This window comes from Miniopterus schreibersii (assembly GCF_964146895.1).
Source record: "Miniopterus schreibersii genome assembly, chromosome: 6".
Classification (NCBI taxonomy): Eukaryota; Metazoa; Chordata; class Mammalia; order Chiroptera; family Miniopteridae; genus Miniopterus; species Miniopterus schreibersii.
In genome coordinates this window covers 89,605,955-89,624,043 of record NC_138107.1, presented here as the reverse complement: position 1 = coordinate 89,624,043, position 18,089 = coordinate 89,605,955, and the positions used below count along the sequence as shown (strand labels likewise).

Here is an 18,089-nt window from a genome sequence, read left to right as displayed (position 1 = left end):
CCTCTCTGTCACAACCTTGTGGTTTTGGATATACTGTGACCTTGCCTGCTGCACAGTGATTGCGGAAGCTGGAGCTGCTCAGCACACGCATGTACAAGCGTGCTCCTGCCGGCACTGACTTCCACGTTCTTTCTACAGACTTGAGATTCCACGTTCCGCTTGATTTCCCAGGTCTGGGCACGGAGAAGGTGCAGAGAAGTAGAGAGAACAAGCTCAGGAAAGGTACAGATAGAGCCCTTAATTCAGTGGCTGGGTAGAGCCCCAGCTTTGATTTCTTGAGTAATTTTAAGCCTCAAATGACGATGACATTCCTGCCCCCTTCACCTTCATTGTGTGCCTCAGAAGAGCTCACGTCTATTAATTTGTTTAAAAAAAAATATATATATATATATATGTTTTTATTGGTTTCAGAGAGAGGAAGGGAGAGGGAAAGGGAAACATCCATGATGAGAGAGAGTCATCGATCAGCTGCCTCCTGCACGCCCCCCCAAGGATGGAGCCCGCAACCTGGGCTCATTCACTCTTTAGGTCTCATTCTGTGTAGTGTCCACAGGGGACCCTTCCTTTCCTACCTGCAGGACACTGACGAGTGACCCGGGAGTGCTGACCGAGAGGGGCCAGGCCGGCTCCCGCGGCTCCTGGTCGTCAGCAATGAGCAGGGCGGGCGCCGAGTCCCGTGTTGAGAAACCGCTCTGTCCCTGTGTCCAGGTGCCTCCTGCGGCGCCTCAGGTCTCAGGCTGGCTGCAGCCCGGCCACTGCAGGGACCTGCGAGTCCCCACCTTGGCTGGGGGCTTGTGTCCGTCATTCACACCCTGCCCCTCGTGACAGGGCGGCCCCCGCAGCGGCCCCCGGGGCAGGATGGGTGACCCCCCTTTAAGAGGAGTGGGAGAAGGGAGTGGCGGGGAGCCAAGTGCCCGGGGTACAGGCGGAGGGTCGTAGATAGGAGGCAGAGGGAAAGCAGCCCCGGGAGAGAACAAACCACGGGAGCCGGAAGACGAACAGAAGGCGGCAGGGCCTTCCCGGCAGGACGCGGAAACCACAGCCCCTGAGAAGCGGAGCAGCCTCGGGGGCAGGATGGGGCGCCAGGGGCACCCGGAGGAGGCCACTCGGGACACGGAGGAAACAGGATGGTCAGGAAACCAAAGCTGGAAAGGACATAAAATCTGCACCGGAGGCAGAAAAACCCCAAAGGGACACGGAGGCGAATGGACAGTGTGGCAGGGACAAAACACTTCACGGCACTTCGTCCAGGGGACGGAGCCCTGGAGGCTGGAGGGACAGAGCGGGCGCGGCACTCAGGCCGGGGAGCAGAGGCCACGGCCAGGGAGGCCGGCCGGCTGGGCGGGCACACAGCAGCCATAGCTGAGGAGACCGCTACGGGCCCCCCTGGTCCCAAGAGGCGCCAGGACACAGACCCCACCTGCACACAAGAGGAAACTGAACTGCCTGCCAGGTATCCAGGCAGAAAACGCTCAAACCCCCCCCCCCAAACACGTCAGGGACCCAGATTTCTCCTTTGCAGCCTTTAGCCCCAGAGACCGGAGCCCTGGCCCTGAGTTTCCAGGAAAAATGTCACTTATCTCAAACATGGGCCTGTCACTAGCTTGTTTGTTTTTAATGTGTGAACACCTGTCACGAAAACTTACACTGTCCTGTGTGATAAAGCCGGTGGCTCGGGGGCCCCGACAGCCTGGGGAGGGTGGGTTTGGTCTTGAGCCTTCCTTCCAGCCCCCAAAGTCCACTGTGTCCCCTGCAGTTCAGGGGACGGCTCGTCCGGGGCTCCAGGCCACGGCCGCTGGCCACAGCGATCGATCAGCCACAGTGAAGCTGGGCCACTGTCCCCAGAAAAAGACTTAAAAAAGCAAGTCTTCTTTCTTTCCACAAACCAGAGACGCCCAAACAGCCACGGCCTTTGAAACAGTTCAGTGCTACGGAGCCTGGAGAACCGTATGGTCCAACTTAAAACACCATAAGCTTCACCGGGTTTCTTTCAGCGGGAGGGGCGGATGAATTGACCGGTGGCAGAAGTGACTTGCTCTCGGGGAGCACAGATGAGAAAAGGCAAGGAAAGCACGGAACTGGGAACAGAGATTGGTGCCTGAGGCTTTTATTTTCACACTATATATAATATTCTACACTGAGCACAAATCCCATCCCCAGAGAGGAAGGGGACCGAGAGCTGTGTCGCTCAGCTGGCCACGAGCCTGTCGCCACACCGGACACCAGGTCGCCCAGGAGAGGGGTTTGCTGCTAGAGAAAGGGGTGGGCGGGGAAACTGCCTCTCTGGGAACTGGGGTGTGTGTGAGGGTAAGGGGGGATTTCTTCTCCCTATTTTGGGGAAGTCCCCCCTATTCTGGAGGGACCACTTGCATCCCGGCGGAATGTAAGGGCTCTTTCTTTCCGGGATGGCTGGGCTTCCCCAGGAGAGAGACCCCGGGAGAAAAGCAGCTGGGGGAGCCTGCCCCCCCCAAGGAAGCGCCCCGCTATCAGCCGGGAACCCTTCACAGCCGCCCAGGGAGACCTGGCTGTAAGCTGCCCTGGGAACCAAGCGACAGAGGCGCAGAGAACGAGGAGGGGAGAGGGAGAGAGTAGGATTGGGGGAGACGGGGGGCGCCGGGAGCCGCTCCCGTCCCGGACGTGGGGCCTGGGCCTCGCGCCCCGACTTCCACGCAGGAGGGGGAACTGTCACCCGCGGGCTAGACGCGCAGCCTTCGCTTCCCAGGGCGTCCTGTTTGGCCGCGTCCCCTCTTGTGCGTGGAGCCGAACTGAAGTCAGAACCACAGAGCGGCCGCGGAAACCCTCCCGCGCGTGGGTTCCCCTGGGCTCGGGGGAGGCGCCCCCGAAGCCGTCAGCGCCCAGAGAGCGAGCACTGGAAGCTTCATTCCAGACCCGGGCTTTGGGACCCCCAGTTGCCCCCATCTCCCCCGACCCCCCATCCCAGGTGCGCGGCCGCCAGGTGACACTTGAGACAGTTTTATCTCCTCGGGAGAGACTCACGCACAACCCCCCAAAGCGCGGGGTTCGAAGAGCCGAGCGAAGGGGCTCAGGGGGGTCCGGTCCCGGTGCCCAGAGCAAATGAGGTCGTTTTGGTGCCTCTTTCCAGGAGGAAACGCCCCCTCCCGGGTTGGCCCCGCGGGCATTTCCAAGCAGGCGAGGGGCGCAGGGCTTCGCGACCCCTCGGTTCCCACTTGGGGGCGGGGGAAGCAGGGCCCCCGGGGCGGCCCCGGGAGCGCGGGGAGGGTCGGCCCCCTGCGTCCCGGGCGCTGCTCCGCCAGCCGCTGCCCGTAGTTCCCGAGCCCCGAGCGCGCGGAGCGGAGCCGGGCGGGGCGGGGCGCACGCGGGGTGCAGGCTCCGCGTCCTGCCCGGAGAGCCCGTTCCTGGGGCGCGGGCCGTTCTGCAAGGGGCGCCCCGCCCGGCGCGTCGGCCCGTCCCGAGGGAGTGGGTGCGACGTGAGCGCGAGCACCGGGAAACAGGCTGGAGCCGCACGTCCGTTCGGGCGGCGGGCGCGGGGTCCGAGGCGCACAGCCCCGCGCTCCCGCCTCCAGCTTCCGCCCCCTTCCCGGCTCCCGTTCCAGGAGGAATGTGGCTGTTCCAGGGCCCGTCGCGCCGTTTCCCGCGCATTGTCACCTTCTGCGCTCTCCTCGCGGAGGTTCTCACCAGGGGCAATAAACGCGGGGCGCAGCGGCCGGCCGGCGGGGAGACCACCCGACCCACCCGACCCCGCTCGCCCGCCCCCCCAGCCCGCCCCCTCCCATCCGAAAAAGCAAAGAGCGGACGACGAAGCCGCGGAAACTCGGGGCCCCCTCGGCGCCCGCGCGGACTCGCATCCAAGTCCCGCTCCTACGGGGAGAGCGAAATAACCTCCCCAAAGGGGTCGTTTGGTTGATTTCCGACAGGTGGGCGGGCTCCGGGCGTGGGACCTCCCCTTCCAGGCAGGTGAGGGCTGCGGCGCCCGCGACTCCGGGAGGCGGCAGCGCGGCCGGAGGTGTCAGTAGAACCGTCCGAAGCGCCGCGGGGCGAGGGCCGTGCCTGGGGCGACGCCGTCCGGTGGGGAACCGGGCCTTCGGGGCGCACGACGGGCACCACTGCTCGCCGGGGGGGCGGAGGCACCGGGCCCGCGCGCAGGCGGCTCCGCGGGGCGGCATCAGCCCGGCGCACCTCCGGGGTCCGTGCGCGCCCGGGGAGCCGGGGGGCGCGGCGCGCGGGGGTGCGGAGCGTCGTGGGCGGCCCCGCAGCCCCTCCCGGGCGCGCGGGCGGGGCGAGCTCGGGCCCCCGGCCCCTCCCACCTCCCGGACCTCCCCCGGCCCGCAGGGTCCGCCCCGCCGCTTTGATGGAGGTGCAAACATTTGGGGAGGGCGGAGGTGTAGGGCCTGGGCCGGGCGCGGAGGGTGGGTCTCTGACTCACTTGAAACGGGAGCCGGGGGATCCATTGTTGGCCGGGGGCCTCCCTGCCCTCCCGGCGGGTCTGATATGGCCGCCCCCGGCCAATGGGCAGCGGTCCCCACACTTCAAAGGGCGCGCGGCCCAATCCGCCGCGCCCCCCTCGGCGGCCGCCGGGGCTCTATTTATGGAGAGGGGACCGGTTTTTTCTCCCCAGAGACCTGCTCTAGTCTCGCCTTGAGGGAGTTCAAGTGGAACAACCCCCCCTTCCCCACCCCTCCCCCCAGGCCTCCGCTCGCTCCCCCTCCCGGGTCTGTGCGGGGACCCGGGTGCCGTCCGGGGTCTGGGCGCGCGCGGCCCCTCTTCTCTGAAGGGCGGCCCGCAGCTGGGGTGACGGTGGCTCTCGGGTAGCGACTCGGGGTTCGGGGGGCGGTGGGGAGGGGCGGGCGGGGGGAAGATGAGCTCCCCGGGCGCGGAGAGCGCGGGGAAGAGCCTGCAGTACCGGGTGGACCACCTGCTGAGCGCCGTGGAGAGCGAGCTGCAGGCGGGCAGCGAGAAGGGCGACCCCACGGAGCGCGAGCTGCGCGTGGGGCTGGAGGAGAGCGAGCTGTGGCTGCGCTTCAAGGAGCTCACCAACGAGATGATCGTGACCAAGAACGGCAGGTGGGTGCGCGGCCGGGGAGCGCGGCCTGCGCCACGCGCTCGGGCGCCGGGCCGGGAAAGCTCCTCGCTGTACAACTTTGTTTTTTAAAATTCTGGTGGAAGTCTTTTTGCTCATTTCCACTCGAGCTGGGAACAGACCCTGAACGTCATGCTTCTGGGCTTCATTCGAGGAAGGCTGGGGCGGAGGGCTCCTCGGAGGAGGCGGCGGACCGCGAGCTGCGCCTCGGCCACTCCCGCCCTGCGGGGCGCGCCCGGTGCTCGCGCCCCTGCCTCCCGAGGCCTGGAGAGTGGAGGGCACCTGGGGAGTTCTAAGTCCCCAAAGGGGCCCCGCAGGACGGGTGCCTCCGGTCCACGGTCTCTGCTTTCGGTCCCACGGGTTGGACCCGAGTTCCTCCTGCTGCGCCCCTTCCCTCGCAGGAGGATGTTCCCGGTGCTGAAGGTGAACGTGTCCGGGCTGGACCCCAACGCCATGTACTCCTTCCTGCTGGACTTCGTGGCGGCCGACAACCACCGCTGGAAGTACGTGAACGGGGAGTGGGTCCCGGGCGGCAAGCCCGAGCCGCAGGCGCCCAGCTGCGTCTACATCCACCCCGACTCGCCCAACTTCGGGGCGCACTGGATGAAGGCGCCCGTCTCCTTCAGCAAAGTCAAGCTCACCAACAAGCTCAACGGAGGGGGCCAGGTGGGTGTGAGGGGCCGGGGAGGGCCCGACGGCGGGCAAAGAGGGGCCGCGGGTCTACGGGGGGGGGTCTGAAGGGAGAGGCTGCTTGCGCGGGAGGGGACATCGGCCCCCTCCCCACGCAGATAAGCCTTCAGTGTTGCTTAGGGCGAGGCCACAGCAAGACCTGGGGAAGGGAGGGGCGCGGGCCTAACCTTGAAGACTCAGGCAGGTCTCCAGGGTGGGGAACTGGGGTGTTCCAGCCCCCAACTTTCCCAGGGTTAGAGGACACATCGCCCTGGGTGGTACACCGCACCTTAGAGCGAGTAGGTGCCGCAGTGCCTACTGTGTGAATTCCGAACACACTTGTGAATGTGTCCTCGGCAAACGTCTTCACCCAGGACTGTCGCTGGGCCGGGGTGTTTCAGTGGCCGCCGGCTGGCCCAGGTGTTTAGAGTTGTCTGTGGCCGCCGCCTGGGGAAGCCTGAGGGCTACTCTCCAGGTCGGAGACTTCACGGAGGCCGCTCATTGCCCTGGATGGGGGGAGCCTCTCACAGTCCTTTCTCCAGACCCGTCCTGGGAGGCGGCACCCGAGGGAAGCCCACCAGGCGAGCGGGAGAGCAGGCTCCCGGAGCCGCTGCGGTGGCTTCTGCGTCCTGGGTGCATTTTCCGCTTGGGGCAGAGCAGGGCAAATGGGTGTTTTGTGATCTTCGCTGGGACTGTGTCACTGCTCCTGGATGTGTCTCCCTCAGATCATGCTGAACTCCTTACACAAGTACGAGCCTCGAATCCACATCGTGAGGGTGGGGGGTCCCCAGCGCATGATCACCAGCCACTGCTTCCCAGAGACCCAGTTCATTGCGGTGACGGCTTATCAGAATGAGGAGGTGAGGGGGCCAGGGGTGGGGGGGGCCCAGGAGGTGGGGGGCCCAGGAGGTGAGGGGGGCCAGGAGGTGGGGGCCCAGGAGGTGAGGGGGGCCAGGAGGTGAGGGGGCCAGGAGGTGGGGGCCCAGGAGGTGAGGGGGGCCAGGAGGTGAGGGGGCCAGGAGGTGGGGGCCCAGGAGGTGGGGGGGCCCAGGAGGTGGGGGCCCAGGAGGTGGGGGCCCAGGAGGTGAGGGGGCCCAGGAGGTGGGGGGGCAGGAGGTGAGGGGGCAGAGCCAGCACTAGCAGCCCCCCTGCTCCCTTGCCGGTCCTGGGACTGGGGACGGTGTGCGTGATCAGTGTACTTTGGACTGAAAATTAACGCCTTTTCAAATAATTTACCATAACCAGGACAGGGGAGGAAAGTTTAAAACAAGTCCTGGTGCAGCCGGTTTCCCTGTAATTCTCTGTAAAAATGTTTAAAACTAGAAACTAAGCACTGGAAAGGAAGAGATGTGTAAAACATTTAGGGAAAGAACAGAGTTTCTTAAACGGCTTGAGCGAGAGGGAGAGGGAGGCGGCTCTTATTTAGGAAGCTTCCTGAAGGGGGGGCCGCCCGCCTGTGCAGCGGGAATTGTTCACTAGACACCGTGCTGCCCCGCGCCCGTCAGTCCAGGTGCAGCTGGGGAAGCTGTCAGCGTTGACCGCCAGCGCTGGACGGGCAGGTCGCGATTTCCCGAGCAGACCTGGGTTAGGACCGACGGCTCGGGCTCTGTCTGTTTGGTTCGTGCACACAGGGCATTGTCAGCAGTAGCCCAGTTCCTCTCGAATTCCACTTAGGAAATCCGCATTTAAGACCTTTCCACAAACGTGCTGTTCTTTATGAAATAGTACAATTCCTCAGCCACTTCGGCCCAAATAGAAAAATATACTCAGGAAGAAGTCTGATTATAGTCAAATATTTAAACAGGACACGGGTGCCTCCTGGTTTCTTGGTGCAAAATTAAATCCCCGGGCTATCAGTCATCCATATACTGGTAAATGTGATATTTTGTTTTTCAGATCACAGCTCTTAAAATTAAATACAACCCATTTGCGAAAGCGTTCCTTGATGCGAAGGAGAGGTGAGAGAATCCCAAGTGTCCCTTTTGGGCAGAGAGATGAAATATATATAGTTGCAGATACTATTTTCGGAACAATCTCCTTTCTGACCGTTCAACACACGTTTTTGACAGAAGCGACCATAAGGATATGATGGAAGACCCTGGAGACGGCCAGCAGTCTGGGTTCTCCCAATGTACGGTTGGCTGCTCTCTGCCCTATGCACCTCGTTTCGGGACCAGGGTGCTGAGTGCGAGGAGCTGGGGCTGGGGCTGGGGCGCACTCGGGATTCTGGGTGGGGTTGGGGGCAGACTCACCCTTTGCTGTGTGAGGCTCAGGGCCCTATGATGCTGAATGTCTCCAACCTCTACCTGGGGCCTGTGGGTGCTCCCCCAGCCCGAGGCACCCTTCACCCAGCCCGAGGCACCCTTCACCCAGCCCGAGGCACCCTTCACCCAGCCCGAGGCACCCTTCACCCAGCCTGTGGGACCCTTCACAGAGACGCCTCGGCGGAGTGTGCCTGGGCTTCCGTTTTGCTCCCAGGCAGCTCCAGCCGGGCTGGGACAGGGCGCCGGGACCTTGGTGGGCCTTTGGATTCTGCTGTGCTGGGCGGGAGGAGAGCCCAGCTCTTTATATCCACTTGGGGATGGTTTGTACCTTTGTGATTGATTGAAAACTGAAGGAGCATCTTTGGAGCGATGCTTAGGGACAAATGTGGTTTTTCGCTTAGTGACTTCAGTTGTGGGAAGGGCAGGTTCACACGCCGGGGTTGGGTGGACAAAGTCTGCCTTAAGGGCAGCTTCCTGGAGGGGCTCCCGAGCCCGAGGAAGGGGCCCCGGCCTAGAGAGAGCTTTGTCCGGCTCTGTTCACACCGGGAGGGGACTCGGGTGTGTGAATGATGGACACCTGTAGGGAGAGACGTTAGTGTGCGTGGGTCCTCAGGAGGCTGCGTGGACCAGCACACTCTCCCCAGTGTGCTCTGTGCTGGTTTCCTTCCTTAAAAATTATCTTCTGGCCGGTTGAACAGTCAGCTCTGCTAAGGTGGCCCATGGGTCCCGGGGGGTGGCAGGTGAAAGGCTCACCTGAGGGGCCAGGCGATGGGCCCGTGCTGGTGGGTGCGTCTGCACCCTCATTACCTGTTGTCTGAAGAGTCATTTGTGGTTTGGAAATTGGAGTCAGAGTAGTTGTCCCCTAGAGGTGGCTTTTCTGAATTAGAACAAAAGCAAATACAAAAAAGTTATTTTAAAAAAACCAAAGAATGGAGAAGACACCGTAGTTTTAGAGGAGGGCATGTTGGGGCGATTTTCTGTGAGCCTGAAACCCAAAAAAGTGAACAGGAAACGGTGCCCCAAGGCGAGGCCGGCGGCTCCTCCGTGTGACTGGGGGTGGTGGCAGCCGGCAGATGGGGAGACGCAGGGACACCCCCTGCATGGCCGTCCCTGTGTGTTGAGCAAGCCTGGCTCTGAATTTTGTGTTTGTACATTCTGTTCATGCTCAGCCGTTAGGGCCCGAGGCTGCCGGCCTGGGGGAGCAGAGGGTCCAGTGAGAAGAGTCTGTAAGAGGTGGGGGGGGGGGGGGCTCGAGTGGTTGCAGATGCCCAGGGGTTGGCTGAGGCATTGGTCTCCCAGGTTTTCTCAGGTGCCAGTGGGTTTGGAAACCTTGGTCCCCCTGTGGCCTCTAGCGCAGAGCTGTTGCCACGATGCCCTAAGACTTGGGCTGGACACTTGCTGTGACACCGTGAACCCCAGTTCGTCAGGGACTCCAGGCAAAAGACCCACAATTCCCTGGGCTCAGCTCCCCTGTCCTATAATAACGGATGTGACCAAGTGCCAGTTACTCAGCATTCTTTCCTCACAGCAGGGGGGTGGCTCATTCCCGGAACCAGCACACTGTGCCCCCCGGCCACCCCCCACCCTCAGTTCGGAGGTCCCCTGCCACTTCCCTCCACGCACGGCTGCGAAAGGTACCCGGCCCTGAGGAGCCACCGCCCGTCCCCCTACCCCAGCCCCTACGCGCATCGGAACAATTCTGCAAGTAAGTCTAGGTCAAAACAGCGGGGGCCTGGGGGGCTTGGGGGTGGTGAGAAAACCAGTCCTAGGGAGGCATCAGCAGGGGTCCAGAGGGCAGGACAGGGCCTTCACTCCAGGTCCACGCCATGGCTGGCTCGACCACAGGAGATCCCAGCCAGGAGCCCCGAGTGCCCAGGGCATCGGCCAATGCTCGAGCTTTCGCACCCCAGCACTGTGGGTCCCTCTCCAGGCCCAGGCTTGGATAGTTTACCAACCTCCCCAAAGGGGTGGTCTGGCCAGCCAGGCACAGCGATTCCTGGCTCGCTCCGAGCCCATACGTTTTTCCAAGTGTGGACCCGTGTGGACCCGGGTCACCATCTCTGCCTCCCGGCCCGACCCCAGGCTCCTTGCATCAGGTAGCTGAACAAGCCCCCAGGTGATTGATCCTGGTGCAGGCCCAAGTGCCTGAGCACCAAGCTAGACCATTAGGTCCCCTTTCTTGATTCTGACACCCGTGTATGCCTAGACTTAATCTTGTCTGGCTCCAGAAGGAAGAAAAGCTAACGAACACCATAAAACAATTAAGCAATTAAAGCCGACTTGGAATGAAAGGAGCTTACTTGGTAAGGAGACAGTCGCTGGGACTTGTTCAACCAGAGGCTGAACCCCGCGGCCAAAGATCTACTTTAGATTTTGCCTGGAGTCATGGTTTCTAAAGTCCTCTCAATTCTTAAGAAATAATTTTTTGGGGACAGGCAAGTTAAAGTGGTATTTGTTTTTATTTTAAAAATATAATTAATTCTCAATCAAGTGATTGTAGGATTGTGTTTCTACAGGGCAGCTATTGATCTAATAATAAAGAAAACGCCTGTGTTTAATGGAATATTGTTTCAAATACAGGGTGGGGAAAAGTAGGTTCACAGTCATTCACTTGAAAAAGGCAAGCAGGTTAGATTATCACAGTAGCTTTATTAACTCAGGGGAATGTCTCTCGCGACTGTGCACCTACTCCTGCCCCCCTGCATGCACACGTGGCAATGAGTCAGCCTTGGCTGGCCGATGAAGCAGGCTGGTGGGCGATTTTCTACACTGAAGGGCACACATCGCGTTTGCACCGTTGTTGGGTGGCTACAGTTACCGGTAAAATTCGATGCATCCTGTTGCTCTTGGAGGACCCTACCGACGGTGACCCTCTCTTGCACCCCGTAGCCTATTCTGAGAATTCACCTGCCTGTCTGTCCATGCTCCAGTCCCATGACAACTGGCCCGGCCTCGGGATGCCCGCCCACAGCAGCATGCTTCCCGTGGGCGCCGGCGCTGGCCCACCCGCGGGCGCCAGGTAACGTGCGTGGGGAGTGATGCAGCGGGGCCCGGGGCCTCTGGTGCCTGTGGGTGGTGGGGTTTTTATGTGTAGTTTGACCACTAGCCAGATACGTGCAGGGTCCCAGGCCCTGTGATGGCTGGGAGTTCCTGCTCCGTCCTGGGCTCTGGAAGGAACCGGGCCTCCCACAGGGTGAACGGGGGCTGGGCCTTAACGAGAGGAAATCAGGGCCCGGTGCTGGCGCTGCCATTTACTAGTGCCTGTGATGGACAGTCTCAAACTCTGAGCCTTATTTCTTTAAGAAAAAGAGACTAGCCCGGCCGGAGTGGCTCAGCTGGTGGAGTGTCGTCCTGTGCACTGAAAGGTTGCAGGCTCAATTCCTAGCTGGGGCACTTAAATAAAAATAAAAAAAAGAAAAACACACTAAATAACCCCAGCCTCAGCCTGTCTTTATAGGGTTGTTAGGGTCAGAAGGTAAATTTTTTTAAAAAGATTTAATTTTTTCAATTACAGTTGATATTTAATGTTACATGAGTTTCAGGTGTACAGTGTTGTGGTTAGACATGTATATAATTTATGAAGTGATCACCCTGGTAAGTCTAGTACCCACCTGGCACCATACATAGTTATTACAGTATCATTGACTAAATTCCCTGTGCTGTACTTTACATCCCCGGGACTGTTCTGTAACTGCCAATTTGCACTTAATAGCAGGTGAATTTTGAAGAAACGTTTCCAGAATCTTTTCTGACAGGAGCTATTAAATGAAGGCTATACATTTGTTGGCTTTTCTGTGGACATAGAATCAAAGTCACTAACATATATGCTGGGTAATTTTTAAAGAATAATGACCATTTTATTAGCTTGAAAATTATGCAGAAGGAGACTGGCTTAAAAAAACCAAGAGGACTGGTAAATGTATTACATTTCTTCATAGGATTCTTATAATAAGAAACTAACACAGCAAGAAGTCAAGTCCATTTTCCAATGAGGAAACCAGTTCAGAGACATCAGATGATCGGACATGTGACTCACAGTTCAGAGAATCTGTAGACAAGTTATCTCGACCTCAAAAGCGATGCAACTTATTGCAACAAAATACCAAAATGTGCCCGAAGTCTTCATTCTTTTTGCCTAGGAAACAGTTCCCTTATAATAAGAATCTAATTGTCTACAAAGTAGCAAACTCTCAAGGGCTTGGAGGTCACTTAGACACCTGCATGTGAACTGGGTGACCTGCAGGTCGCCAACTGCTGGTCACGGGGACCCTGACGTTTCAGTACCAGCGTGTTCTAACCGGGCACCTCAGAGCCTCGTTTCGTTTCACTGTAGCGCGGGCTTGTCTGCAGATGCAAATCCATCTGAGATACAGGACGGGGGTGAAGAATACGGCTCGATGCGGGGCAGGGTCTCCTTCCCTTAGACAGACCCTCTCTAAGAGAAAGACGTCTCTTAACTTAGTCTGAGCACAGTTCGGTGCTGTTCAAATCTGTGGTTTTCGCTAGAGGGCTTAATATCTGTCTCCAACCCCTTTTGTGGATTGGGAAACAGCATCGAAAGTAGCCAGTTTTGCTCAGTGGTTAGAGCATCAGCCCGGGGATTAAAGGGTCCTGGGTTCGATTCTGGGCTCCATTCTGGCCTCCATCCGCGCCCTGGTCGGCACATGTGGGAGGCAACCAATCGGTGTCCCTCTCTCCCTTCCACTCTCTCTGAAAAGCAGTGGGGAAAATACCCTCGGGCAAAGATAAAAAACAAAAATGGGCTGGGATTTGCTCAGGCCCCTGTCTCTGTCGCAGCTCCGAGTGCAGGCTCGCTGCCTGTGGGGGTTGCTCTGAGGGACCATTGTCTTCCAGGGCCAGTGTTTTCGGAGGGTGTTGTCTCCATCCTGAAAGCCACTGCGGTGGGGGAGCCAACACAGATGCTAAGCTAGGCTCCTCTTTGCTGCGAACGTTTGAGTCAGGCCATCGGGGAATTTTTTATTCTGAACAAGAACAAAAGGCTCCCGTCCTGGAGCCTTGAGTAGCAAGCCCAGCAGTGCTGTCCCGGAGCCCGGTGCCCGCCGGGGCCCTCTGTGGTCAGCCTCCCGGGGACCCTGCTTCAGGCTGACAGAGTGCGGTCCGACGGGAGCGGCAGGTCTGAAAGGCCGGGTCCCCCAGTCCTCAGGACCCGGGTTGGTGGGGGCTCCTGTCCGGCAGCCGGCCTGGAGCCTGCTCCCGTCTCTGACCATCTGTTTTTCCGTTGCAGCCAGTACCCCAGCCTGTGGTCCGTGAGCAACGGCGCCGTTACGCCGGGCGCTCAGTCGCCAGGGATGTCCGGCGGGCTGGGGGCCCCATTCTTCCGGGGGTCCTCTGCCCACCCCGCGCCCCTCGCCCACCCAGGCTCGGCCTCCTCCTCGGGATCCCCGCTGTACGACGGGGCCACCGTGGCCGCAGACGTCCCCGACAGCCAGTACGACGCCGCGGCCCAGGCCTGCCTCATCGCCTCCTGGACGCCGGTGTCGCCGCCCTCCATGTGACCACACCCGTGTCTTAAAGACGCAGTGACTTCTTTGTGGCAACAGGTGTTGAATCAGTTGATCTACTAGGTACACTTGGCGGCCTCCTGGGTCAGGGGAAGGAAACAGGCCTTGGTGTCCCCACTCTGACACAGGCAAGCGTCCCCCTCACGCGCTTCGCCCAGTGTCCCGGGTCATGTGCGTGCTGCAGGCGAATCCCACCTGATCGGCCTCACTCACCGCGATGCACCGTAAAGGTCACAGCACGTGGGTGACTTTGGTGCCTCAAAATTTGCGAACCCCGCTGGCCCTACCTTGACGAGATAGAAGGCACACTTTTAATTCCCTTCCTCCTCGCTTTCGAGTAGCTGTCAGGCCCCTTGGGTGGCAGGCGTCACGGTGGAGCTGAGCCGTGGAGCAGGGATGTCCTAGTTGAAGGCAGACTCACCGAAACGCAGGCGGCCTGGTCGCCCAGGGGAGCGGGCCTGTCCGCGCCTAGGTAGCGAACCCTTGTATTGTTAAACCTACAACTGTTTATATTTTTGTTTTGACAAAGTAGCCAAAGACAATCAGCAGGAAGCATTTTCTGCAAAATAAAGGCAATATGCAACATTCGGGTGGTCTCCTGCTTATTCAGGCCCCTCCCTTTCCTGCGAGATTCTGCTGTTGGTTGTAGCTGGTGGTTGTAGCTGGTGGTCAAGGCCTTGTCCCAAAGACCTTTCCGTCTGCCGTGAAATTTAGTATTTCATCTGATCGGTGGCAGAGCCGGGAGGGAAACATGCCTATATTTACTCCGTGCTGATGGCCACAAAAATGAAAACGGTGCTAAGTGATTTTCAAGAGACTGAAATGGCCAACGCTGCCGAGGCCGAACTCGGGGAGTGGCAGCCTGAAGGACGTGCTCACGCCGTGAGGACAAACGTGGGCCTTCCGCCGTCAAGTGAAAGTGCCTAAGAGGAACCGACGGAGCTAGTTCATAAAGTAAAGTAGTTGAACGACACGGGACTTGTAAAGGATCTTTCCCGCTGGTGTTCGCAGCAGCGGCCAGAGCCCCACCTGTGCCCGATGGGGGCGACCCCTCCACCTAGTGGCAGGATCCTTGCTCTAACCGGACCTCGGCTTCCTGGGGGTTACAGGTGGTCCAGTCCAGAGAGCTCGGTGCGCGAGGCAGCGGCCCTGGGGATGAACACGGTGACCAGGGCGCAGAAACTGCCCAAAGGAGCGGGAGAAGCCACTGTTTAAATTCCCTCCGCTGACTGACGCCAGCTGCTCAGTCCAGCACCCCAGCTGCCTTAGACCCCACCTACTATTTCTAGGATGTTCAGTGATTCATTTGCCTTATCGGGTGTTTGGCCAGAATTGAAGCGTGAAGACCTGAATTTTTTTCCCTTCTGCTGTAAAAAGCTTTATTGTTTCCATTTGGTCCAGTGCATGGGAGAGGGCTCCCGGTGGTTAACAGGCTGGCTGGGGTCACAGGGAGAGGCCCAGGCAGAAGCCAGACACCAGGGGAATGCAGAGGGGCCCTCAAGGCCTCGGGGCTCCAAAGGCTCCTAGTCACAGTGGCGGGGGAGCCTTTCGAAGAGAAGCCGGGGGGTGAGCCAGGGGATGAACTAGGGGATTGAGCCAGGGGGTGAACCAGGAGGTGAGCCAGGGGTTGAGCCAGGGGGTGAGCCAGGAGGTGAGCCGGGGGTGAGCCAGGGGGTGAACCAGGAGGTGAGCCAGGGGGTGAGCCAGGGGGTGAGCCAGGGGGTGAGCCAGGGGGTGAGCCAGGTGTCGCCCATCTTCTTGATGAGTTTCACCTGCTTGTCCCGGAAGCTGTGCTCCAGGGAGCCGCAGAGCTGGGGGTCTGCGGGCAGAGCCCAGGCCTGCAGGTCCGCGGGGCCTGGTGCAGGTTCCTCTCCAGGACCATGGCGGCTTCCATGGCGCCCTGAGTGCCACCCACTCACCCTGGGACGGCTTCAGCACGTCCTGGAAGAGAGTGCGGCCACCCCCTGGTTTTGCATCTTTAAGAGCCACCCTTGGCCACCAACTCGAGGAAGAAGTGGCCACGACCCCAGAGCCGCATCCTCGCGGTGGAAACAGAAGCCCAGGGAGAGGTAGGTGTGGAGGCCGCAGACGCAGGGTGGCCTGGTGGGGGACAGGGCCTCCACCTTGTGGAATAACTGTGATGAATCTGGGAGCTCGTGGTTGCTCAGCCGTAAGGAGTTAAGCTCGAAAGCCAGTGCTGGCTGGTCTCGGAGGCCGAGGTGGTTCCGAGGTGGTTCAGGGGGTGGTGACTGTGAGAGAGGCTGGCGGGTGGTCGGAGGCTGGAAGCAGGGGCGTCCCTGGGTCTGTGCCGCCCACACTGTAGAAGAGAGAGGCAGACCCGGGACCCCCGAGGGCACTGCCAGGACCTGAACTTTTGGTTCCCCAGCCCCTGCTTTACAAGGCGATGTGCTGCTTGTGAATGACTTGCCGCTTGGTGTTAGGACCACTGGGTCTGACTGCTCTTCATCCGTAGAAATATCCCAAACAGAAGACGTGTGGGCACAAATATACTGGAAGAATATTTTTTAATAAACCACTGCCCAAGCAGAACTGGGAAATAAAGCTGGCCCCAGGCTGGACCACGGCTCCTGCCCAGCATGGGGTCTGCTGAGGGGTGAGGGGCCGTTAGGGAAGGAGCGGGATGGGGTGGATGGTGCTCCCTGTGACCCCATAGCACTGGGGTCTCCCTCGCTGAAAACCCAGTGTCCTCTGTCACCAGCTGCTCTGCAAAGGCTGGACCAGGATTTTGTCTTCCTAGGGTTCCCCCAGCCCCACCCCCAGCCCTTCAGGGGGCTCAGAATAAGAGGAGCCCCCCATATTGTGCTGCAGGCTGTGGGAGACTGAGTCACAGGCCCTTCCCCCAGGGACCTTGGACTCTGGACAGGTCTTGACAGGCTGAGTTTCTAAAGGGGACCCAGAGTAATTAATATTTTAATAAACTGAACAGTGTCTTTCTGGTTACACAGTGGGGCCCTGGGGGCCAGATGGTGCAAAGGGCAGGCAGTTTGGCGCGAAAGACCTGGGTTTGAGCATTTGTGTGCCTCGCTTGCTGTGGGACCCGGGAAAGTCAGCTCATCACAGGAGAAAAATCTGTTCCAGTCTGTTCCCTCTTTGACCCTTTCCCGTCTTTAACCTGTAATTACCGTCTACCACTGAGTTACGGAGAACCTGCGTCAATATACATCATTCCTCCTAAGGTAAAACTTGGTTCTAAAGTCAGGAAGGAGAAAACTTTATGAGCACAAGACACTTAGCAAGGTGGACAGCAAGTCCTTTAGAAACAAGCCACAGGAACAGGGCGACGCAGGGCAGGGCGGCAGCGAGGCCTCCGATCCGGCGCAGGGCCCGGCTCTCTCTGGCGGAAGCGGGGATGGGACCCTGTCCAGGTCCTCACTGCCACGGCTACGCTTCCCTAAAGCTGACGGCGAGGGGAGGTCCCCGGGCGGAGGTCCCCTCCCCCCACATGCTGCTCTTTCCACTTAAAAGGGAAGTTTACTGCTGACTCACCAGGATCTTCATTGACTCAGGTGTAAAAACCTCTGGACATCAAACGGAAGACAATTGTCCCATTCCAGGGCCTCATAAAGGTCCCCAAACTCGCCCCAATAAATCCTGTTAGGAATCCACGTGGTGAAGCTGCTCCCTTCCCGGCACCCAGAGGCCGTCCCCTTGGGTCCCGCTGATCTGTGCTCCGTGGCGTCGTTTTCCGAGTACCGGGTGAGGGACGGACGCTGTTTCTTTGCTCCATCCGGATGTCTGCTTGCTCCAGCTCCAGTTGTTAGAAAGAGGTTCTTTCCACCGGGGTGAAGAGCAATGGGCCCTGCGTGTAGGTCTGTCCTTCCCCCCCAGGGGTTTCTGTGGTTTTTATTAAACAACCAGCCAACCCCCACTCCCTTCTCCAAGTCTATTCTTGACTTTCTGTTCTGTTCCATTCATCTATTTTCCTGTCATGACGTTTCCCCATCTCACTTACCGTAGCCTTATAATAATTCTTGAATTTACGGAGTGTAAAAGCTCCAAAATTTTTTCTCGTTTTTAAAAATTTTTATGGCTCTTCTAGATTTTTTATTTTTTTTGCATTTCCAGATACAAGCTGATGTTTAGGATCAGCTTGACTAAGTTTTCAAGAATGCCTTCTGCAGTGTCTCGGGGACTCGCACTGAATCCTAGACCGTTTCTGGGACAGGCCGCGGTGACAGTGTTGAACCTTCCATCCGTGAACATGGGGCACTTTTCAGCTCATCTTGGTAGCATTTAATTCTTTCAGCAGGTTTTACAATCTTCAGAGAGGCCTCACATCGTTTTTATTAGATTTGTTCCCAGCAATTTGATATTCTCTTGATGTTGTTATAAAAATATTTAATTTTGTAACTTTACTTTCCAGTTGTGACTTAGTATGTAGAAATGGAATTCATCTTTATATATTGACATGGTATGCTGTGCCCTTGATAACTTATTTGTCCCAGCATTTTTTGGGTTTTCTACATAAATATTTACATTATTTGTGAACGATAAGAGTTTTACTTCTTTGTCAGTTTGTGTGCCTTTTATGTCCCATTGTGTTAGGTCGGTTGT

General features: G+C 58.7%; 1 protein-coding gene across 3 annotated transcripts; it reads left to right on the top strand.

Annotated features, from left to right (window-relative positions):
- Window positions 1-4,837: 4,837 nt before the first annotated feature.
- On the top strand, window positions 4,838-14,095 carry TBXT (T-box transcription factor T; the record flags this gene model as incomplete). Of its 3 annotated transcripts, none has more annotated exons than XM_081140086.1 (8): window positions 4,838-5,043; window positions 5,461-5,725; window positions 6,454-6,588; window positions 7,625-7,686; window positions 7,798-7,859; window positions 9,524-9,697; window positions 10,882-11,011; window positions 13,238-14,095. In XM_081140086.1, the coding sequence occupies 8 exons, from the start codon at window positions 4,838-4,840 to the stop codon at window positions 13,506-13,508; spliced, it is 1,305 nt and encodes a 434-aa protein (XP_080996212.1). In that variant the 3' UTR covers window positions 13,509-14,095. The 3 variants fall into 3 exon arrangements, with proteins under 3 accessions (XP_080996212.1, XP_080996211.1, XP_080996213.1); XM_081140085.1 differs by having other exon boundaries at window positions 9,521-9,697; XM_081140087.1 differs by lacking the exon at window positions 9,524-9,697.
- Between the last annotated feature and the right edge of the window lie 3,994 nt (window positions 14,096-18,089).